General features: G+C 39.9%; 1 protein-coding gene across 5 annotated transcripts; it reads left to right on the top strand.

Moving 5' to 3' along the window:
• The first annotated feature begins 1200 nt into the window (after nucleotides 1–1200).
• rab34b (RAB34, member RAS oncogene family b) lies at nucleotides 1201–8092 on the top strand. Of its 5 annotated transcripts, XM_027273879.1 has the most exons (12): nucleotides 1201–1228; nucleotides 1898–1974; nucleotides 2238–2476; nucleotides 2727–2818; nucleotides 4578–4643; nucleotides 5048–5149; nucleotides 5233–5297; nucleotides 5381–5432; nucleotides 5965–6046; nucleotides 6344–6434; nucleotides 6540–6647; nucleotides 7327–8092. In XM_027273879.1, the coding sequence occupies exons 3-12, from the start codon at nucleotides 2429–2431 to the stop codon at nucleotides 7386–7388; spliced, it is 768 nt and encodes a 255-aa protein (XP_027129680.1). In that variant the 5' UTR covers nucleotides 1201–1228; nucleotides 1898–1974; nucleotides 2238–2428; the 3' UTR covers nucleotides 7389–8092. The 5 variants fall into 5 exon arrangements, with proteins under 5 accessions (XP_027129680.1, XP_027129679.1, XP_019108693.1 ...); XM_027273878.1 differs by lacking the exon at nucleotides 1201–1228 and having other exon boundaries at nucleotides 1694–1974; XM_019253148.2 differs by lacking the exons at nucleotides 1201–1228; nucleotides 1898–1974 and having other exon boundaries at nucleotides 2301–2306; nucleotides 2361–2476.
• Nucleotides 8093–8203: the final 111 nt, after the last annotated feature.

The raw sequence follows: 8203 nt of genomic DNA, 5'->3' as shown, positions 1-8203 counted from the left end.
GATTACCCCTGGTTGTCATGCAAACGTAGCCACCTAGTGTAAAACAGGCCAAAGTGCAGCGGTGCTGTTAAAACTCATCTCACAGTGAGGAGATACTGATTTGCAACCAAAGATCACATCTGCAAACAAACAAAAAAACATACTCTGACCTGGTTTGGTGCATTTGCATAACTCTTTGACCACATCAACCGGGACCTGACCAACACTCAGCGCTCCAACGATCACAACCACATCAAACAAACCTGCAACAAGTAAAGAAGGACGAGGTGGAGGAGAGTTTCATTTCAAGAAACACAACTACCAGTAATAATAATAATAATAATAATGATAATAATAATAATAATAATAATAATAATCTGATAATATTGGAGTATTTATTGAACCTTCTTGCAAATGAAAAAAAGAAAGAAATTAAATATCTGCAAATCTCCGTCTTTAGTGGAATCTCAAGAAAACGTGTGCAAAAAAACACATCTCTCTATCATAAACCGTTTCGGAGATATTAATAGATATGTAAGACTTTTTGGGCAGATCCACTCAATCCTAAACCCGAAGCAGTGGGAGCACTTCTGCTGGATTTATGTTGCCGCCATTCTCTTGAATCTCCTCACTCTGTGTACGGTCAAATAGTCAAAAATATTATCTCCTAAGTCCTTTCCTAACCACTTTTCCTTGACCTCGATAGAAAAAGTCACAAGGTCAAGGAAAGATGTGAAGAAGAGTTCATCAGGAGTTAGGAGAAGATGACCGCGGAGAGCACTTACACTTAGACTACGTCATTATGCGACGGCGAATGTTAGTGACGTGACCTGTGGTAAAACTACAAAGTTCAGAGGATGGACTACAAAACGCATCTGAGATACTTCCTAGATACTCCTCGTGCGCTTTTAGCATGTAGTTTAATGCAGGAAACATAAACGACAAACCCGGTTAAAAATATGACGTCATTATCAACGTCAGAATTCAAATAATAAATGAATGTTGTCCACCTGTCACAGAGTCCGATGAAGTGTTTGTTACGCTGGTGTGTTTGTTAGGCTCACCTTCCTGTCCACAGTTACAAACAGTTTGTACTGCGTGAACGCAGCTCCACAGTCAACAACAGAACACACTTCATGATCAGAGTTTTTACATCACGTCAACACGTATGTTATATTCACACAGGCTGCATCACACTGTTTAAATACATTCATGTTCTTTCTTATGTCTGGTTGTGAATGACTGAACGGTGAGTCGTTTTTTGTGGCTGCCGCAAGGAAAGGAGACAATAAAGGGAGCATTGAAGGTCCTTTCGGTTAGAGAATTGGAACAGCTCTTATCATGGTGGACATGTTAATAGTTCTAGTATTCTAGTATTTTACTCGGTTCCTGAGCAAATTTCCTCACCCACGTGTATGTCCACACAGGGACGGCTCTTCACCGGGCTAGAGGGTGCTACAGCCCTATAGATTTGTTCACACCTGATTGGCTTAGATTTGATGACATTGTCATTTAAAAAAAAAGAAAAAAGATTGGGACAATGAAAACAAAATTGTTACAGAACAGTGTCACACATTGTCAAGTCTGGTTGGCTCGGTTGGTAGAGCAGCCCCCATGTACAAAGGCTCAGTCCTTGCTGCTCTATCTATCTATCTATCTATCTATCTATCTATCTATCTATCTATCCTTGTGCATCATCTTCTCTCTCACTACTTCTACAAACTGCACGCATTAAAACTAGTAAGCTCTGAATCGTGGAGAAATCAGAATAAGTGTGGCCACAGGTTGGCACTGTCTGACAGCGTAGTCTCTGGGTCTCTCCCCCCATGATAAGGGCAGTCTTATTAGTTGCTTGTTTGTCCGTCCGGAGACTCACTTCGTTGCTGTTCCTTTTGTTGCACATTTGTTTTCTCGACAGACTTTTGGATATCACATCATCACATCTGCAGAGCCACAACACATTTCCTTCAACAGTTCATCACTCAGCACTTTGAGGTAAAGTAAAACTTCTCCTTGAACTGTGTCACAGTTGTTTTGCTCTCCCTCACCCTTTATTTGTCAATGTACTCTGTCTCTCTTTAAACCTTGACTAACTGTCCAATGACAAATGTCAGTGTTACAGAACATGACAACACTCATATTTCATTTAATCCACTGGATCATATACACTGAATGTCATGTTTTAAGAACAGCTGAGAACATCTCTCTGCTGTGCTGTCTACAAACATTCCAACGGGCTGATCATTTTTTGGTTTCAGGACAACTTGGATGACAAATTGAAAAGAATAAGAAAAGAAAAGGAAAAGGAAAGTTAAGTGTGTGTGTGTGTGTGTGTGTGTGTGTTCATTGAGTGACTGAAAAGTGAGAGAGGCAGCTTGAAGGTGTGTGTGTGTGTGTGTGTGTGTGTGTGTGTGTGTGTGTATGTGTGCGTGTGATCCACTGCAGCAGCATGTTGCCACCTGTGAAGAAGGACCGGGTCATTACTCAGCTGCCAAGAGTTAGTAACACACACACACACACACACTGTAATGCAATTACAGCTAACATTGTTACTATTGATGATAAGGCTATTAAAGACTCAAATGTTGACCTCAGAAAACTTGTCACTGCAGTCTTGTTTTCCAATGATGGCTAATGTTAAGCTGATACTTCAACAGTTTAGTAGATGCACTGAGCCAGAGGAAGACAGAGATGATGTCAGACTGGAACATCTTGCTGTGTCTGACTCCTTTCCACCTTGTTCACAGTGCTTTAGTCCACATGCAGCGCTCCACACCAAAGACGGCTTCCATCCACAGGTGAAGGCCGTCTGCCAGGTACAGAAGACGGCCACAGTGAAGTAAGACCACAGAAAGGGTTAAATAGGACACAGAGTGTGACATGTATTTAGATGAAATGAATTCTTTCTGGCAGATCCCTTTAGATCATGCATGTGTCAGCTGACAGCAGCTATCAACCGCTCCCATCACATCGGAAATCGTCACCCATGTGATTTATTTAAAGATACACAGATGCACAACAGCAATAGAATATTGATAACTGTAACTATAAACTTGAATGGAAATATGAGTAAAGGTAGTAATAATATATGTAGAGGACGTCAAGCAGGACCACAGCAGCAGGATCAATCAATCACTGATCACTGATCTAGGATGTGGCCATGATCCATGAGAACCTGAGAGACAAGAAAGCAGAAGAAGCTAAGTTAGTAACATGCACTGATGCAGAGAGGGAGAGAAGAGCTCAGTGCATCATGGGAAGTCCCCCAGCAGTCTAGTCCTATAGCAGCATAACTAAGAGATGATGTGAGCCAGCCCTAACTATAAGCTCTATAAAAAAGGAAAGTCTTAAGTCTACTCTTAAAAGTGTTGACCATGTCTGCCTCCAGAACCCAGAATGGTAGTTTGTTCCACAGAAGAGGAGCCTGATAGCTGAAAGCTCTGGCTCCCAATCTACTTTTGGAGACTATAGGAACCACAAGGAACCCAGTATCCTGAGAGAAAATTATAGGTCATTCGTGTTTGAAGTCTAGCTAACTGATTGGTTTCATCAGGCTTGATTGATAAATATAATTGGGTGTCATCGGCATAACAATGAAAGTCAGCTTAAACGTTATTCAAACCATCTTTTCATTTCTGTTGAATTTTCTGTTAAAACTGATTTGTTGTTGATTTTACAGTTTTAATCATTTCTGGACAATAGTAGAGGTCTAAGCTGCAATCTATCTTTGGCTACACAGACAATATTTAAAGTAGAGAGTTTCTTGCATCTGACATCAGAAAAATATAAAATATGACTTATCCTTCATAGGCCTCACAGTTCTACTCCACCTGCTTTACTTCTTGTCCTTTTTTAAAATCTTTTTTGACATGTAGAAGATAGTCCACCATCTAAATTGATGACTCGACTAAAAATCTTCATTGTTTTCTCAGGACTCATGAAATGTAAAAAATAAGCAGCCAGGTGAAGATTCTGACCAAAAAACAGAGTTATCTGTTTTTCTCTCCAAATCAGATTTATACACTCAAAAGAAATAGTTTTATGTATTAAATTAGAACTTTTATTTGACAAGAGAGATTTCTCTAAAAGCAAACTCAGTATTTATAAACTATTCAAAATGATTTGGCAGAATGCGTCTGTGCTGTGCTTTTTTAGGCTGCAAATAAATGTCGAAGCATTAGCATCTAATCATCCTTCAAAGCCTTCATTTAAATTCACTCTGATTATACCTGTATGAATACATGTGGCAGTTAAACTGAACTGAATGAAATGCCTTAATCATACCGAATACTCCTTCATTAGTAAAATCAGTGGAGCGGCTGCTTAAATCAAACCTAATCTAATTAACTTATTAAATGATTTATCTTTAATGGAGCAGCACACTGAGAACCATGATGTCGTCATGTCTTTAGTCTTTTGAGGAAATGAAATTTAAAGTCGGTGATTTGAGTTTAAAGAGAGCTGTGAGGCATCGTATTAAAGAGGTCAATAAGTGTCAACTCCTGCAAGCTGTTTGCCGTGATGTCTGCGTGTTATTGATCATGTTGCTTGCGTCTTCATGCTGTTGTTTAATGACGCTATTGGCTTTTTGTTGCCAGCTTCAACATCGCCAAGGTCATTGTAGTGGGAGACGTTGCAGTTGGGAAAACATGTCTGATTAGCAGGTAAGAAGCTGTCATGAATAATTCAATGAATTACAGATTATGTGTCTAATTTTAGATCTTTGATTCAAAGTTGGTCTGTTTGAACTTTGTCTTGTAGAAGAGTTTCTGTAGTAATGGCTTTTTGCATAAATCAGTAACATTTATGGATTTTAGATGACTGAAATGATATATGAGAGAGATATGGAAAGGGTCATCAGATCTCCTGACATGATATTACAAAAGTATGATGTGTTTTTTCTCCAGTCATTGAGTATTTCATTCATCAAGTAAGATAAATTATTATTTTACAGACAAAATGATGAATGAAAATGATAGATCAGTGAGAGATCCATTCATAGTAATAGTACCGACTGTTAGTTGCAGCTCTAATATAAATGTTGTCACTGTTCTCTTGTTCCTGTGAGGTTCCGTAAGGGTGCGTTTGATAAGAACTACAAAGCAACCATTGGGGTGGATTTTGAGATGGAGCGTTTTGAGGTGCTTGGTGTTCCCTTCAGTTTACAGCTGTGAGTATGTCACTGTACCAGAGACACACTGATCCTGAACTGGAAAAGCACAATTCTTCTCTCTCTCTCTCGCTGTGTTTCAGGTGGGACACAGCAGGTCAAGAGCGCTTCAAATGCATCGCTTCAACATACTACAGAGGAGCACAAGGTACATTTAGAGCAGCCTTCACATTTCTCACCACTGACCAAAGAACATGAACACTGACTCACACACTCTTTGTGTTCCTTTAGCCATCATCGTGGTGTTCGACCTAAGCAGTGTGAGCTCTTTAGCACATGCCAGGTAAAGAATATTCTACATTATGATCACAGCATTTTAATACACCATTTAAATGTGAGTGTACTGCAGGCGCTCGTCTCTGCAACAGTCTGTGTATGGATCTGAGAGACGCCTTTTAGTCTTTAGGCTTTTGTTTAAGATGCTTCATCATTTCCTGTCCAGCTTTAAAGCCTTTCTTGTCCCCAGTGGTTGTTCACTTCATGGACTTTCATTTACTTTCATGTATTTTATTGGTGTGTTATCATATTTACTTTATTTATTTTTTCATTTTTAATTTATCTTTAATATTTTTTCTTATTGACATTTATTTATTCTAACATTTTATTATTGTATGACCTCATTTATCACATCTGTCTTTGCAAAACTCATTCATCATTGTCTGTTTCTGTTTTTACTTTTTGCTCTGTGGAACACTGAGCTGGATGCTGGCATGAGAGGTGGTCTATAAATGGATAAAGTTTAAGTTCATTTTAATTTTGGGTCTAATAATTGTGTGCACATGTGTGTGTGTGTGTGTGTGTGTGTGTGTGTGTAGGCAGTGGCTGGAGGACGCCATGAAGGAAAATGACCCATCCAGCGTTTTACTTTTCCTTGTTGGGACCAAGAAGGACCTCAGTGTGGGTGAAATGATTCTAAAATGGAGCTGTACTCAGTGAACTGATGAGTTAATCAGTGTGAGCTAAATGTCTGCAGGTTCTTTGGACTGTCTTCCACCCTAATGACTAATCAAACATAGAAGTAAATAAATAAATCATGGCGAAATGTGCCGAATGCTGGCTGAGTGTTCCGGATGAAGCCCAGTCTTCATGTTAAATGATGTTTTAAACTATCATTAGTAAAATAATGGTGCGTGATTCTGCAGTGAGCAGTGGTCTGAAGCTTGTTGTTCTCGTGAACGTCTGTGTGTGTGTCAGTCGCCTGATCAGTTGTCTCAGATCGAGCAGGAAGCCATCAGACTGTCAGAGGAAATCAAGGCAGAGTACTGGGCTGTTTCTGCAAAGTCAGGTGGGAATCAAACACACGTTAACATGAACAAACCAGCGTACATTTCTGTTTTCATCCTCCCCATGTCCAAACTAAGCTCTCTCCTCTGTCTCTTTATTGACCCAGGGGACGGTGTCAAGGATTTCTTCTTCCGCGTGGCTTCTCTGACTTTTGAGGCCAACGTTTTGTCTGAGCTGGAGAAAAATGGATCGAGGCACGTTGGTGACGTCATCAGTGAGTCACTTTGTCTCATTGTTAAGAAGGCAGCTTCATACTCAACTATTTCTTCAAATGTCAGTTCCCATGACAACAGTCAGGGTTTAGGATGGATAAGTGTGGTTTTGTAGTTTTTTCCTAACGTGTGCAGTGACATCTCACTATCTCACTATCTCACACTGACATCTCACTCACTATCACATCTCACATCTCTACTATTGTCTAACAACAAAATCTGTTTTTTTTCCAAGGTTTGCAAAGTTTCATTTTTAAGTACTACTCAAAAAAACGAGCATTACGTCAAGTTACTCCTGTTTGAGTACTAATTACAATTTAAGTTACTTTAACAGAGATGTGTTTGCTGAGCACTATTTTCATCTGTGGATTAATATAAATGTAGTGCTCCGGTGCTGTGGTTGTGCTTGTTACCCCATAAAATGTTGAATCGCCATGTTTCTACAGTAGCCTGGAATGGACGAACTAAACACTGGTTCTAGATATTCACATCTTGCACACATTTCGTTGCCACCGTTGTTTCTCCTTCATGACTAGAAGTGGAGGATGAGATGATGAGTCGGAAACAGCTAGATGCTGCTAAATCCTACACACTGGACCTTTAAGTCAAGTGTCCAAATAAAGGAAGACATCTTCCAGAACTACAGCGTAGCTCACATGGTTCATTTGTTTTTCCACACAGGGCTCACAGAGAGCACAGAGGTCGATCGCACACCCACCAAGAGGAAGTCCAACTGTTGCTGACGACGACAAGAGAAAACGGATGACCTGGATACTCTGTAACTGTGACACAAGGAGAGAATTAAACTGAAATAATGACTCAGCATGCTCAGTGTGGATGCAGTGAACACACCCCAGAGAAAGTGATGTCATGTGTTCTGCCTGAGAGGAAGTTGAAAGTTTGACATAATGAAGATGTCAGTCAGCAGAGTGAGCAGCGTAGTGTCCTCTCAGGAATGCTTGCATCGCTGGCCGGGAATACAACAAGTAAAGCTTTGTGATACGCTAGGTAAACATTTATGAAAAGATTATTTTGCAGTTGGTATTTTATTAAACTGCACTTTGTTGATGCGTTCATAAACATGTCTGTCTGTCTGAAGCAACATTTATCTCCTGTTATTAGAGAAAAATGTACTAGGAGTTTGTTTTTTTGGTTTCCTCGCTGGCATCCTCTCATGTGTCTGTGCTCCTAATGTGATGCGTACGCCGACTCCCATGACCACATTCATACCCACAATGCACCTCCTTCCTCTGACATAAGGGCTCTCATGATCTTAAAAATGGAGGGATTGTTTGTAAGTTACATCTGAGGCTAATTGATTCCCTCACTCAGTCAGTCAGTCAGAAGCGATGTGTGTTTTCACAAGCCTGCTTATGTCTACTATTAAATATAGATATACCTTTATCACAGCTCAGATTATGAGTTGTAAATAAACTGGTTTTGATCACCGTGTTGTCTATCTGTTGGAATAGAAAGGTTAAATAGCATAAAGTAGAAAGGTTGGGAAAATTCTTCACATTCTGTTCCCAGCTAATCAGATTTCCACTGTGGAGAAACC

Source organism: Larimichthys crocea, chromosome XXII, assembly GCF_000972845.2.
Source record: "Larimichthys crocea isolate SSNF chromosome XXII, L_crocea_2.0, whole genome shotgun sequence".
Lineage (NCBI taxonomy): Eukaryota > Metazoa > Chordata > Actinopteri > Sciaenidae > Larimichthys > Larimichthys crocea.
The sequence above is the reverse complement of the archived record's forward strand: the minus strand, read 5'-3'. Positions and strand labels throughout refer to the sequence as shown.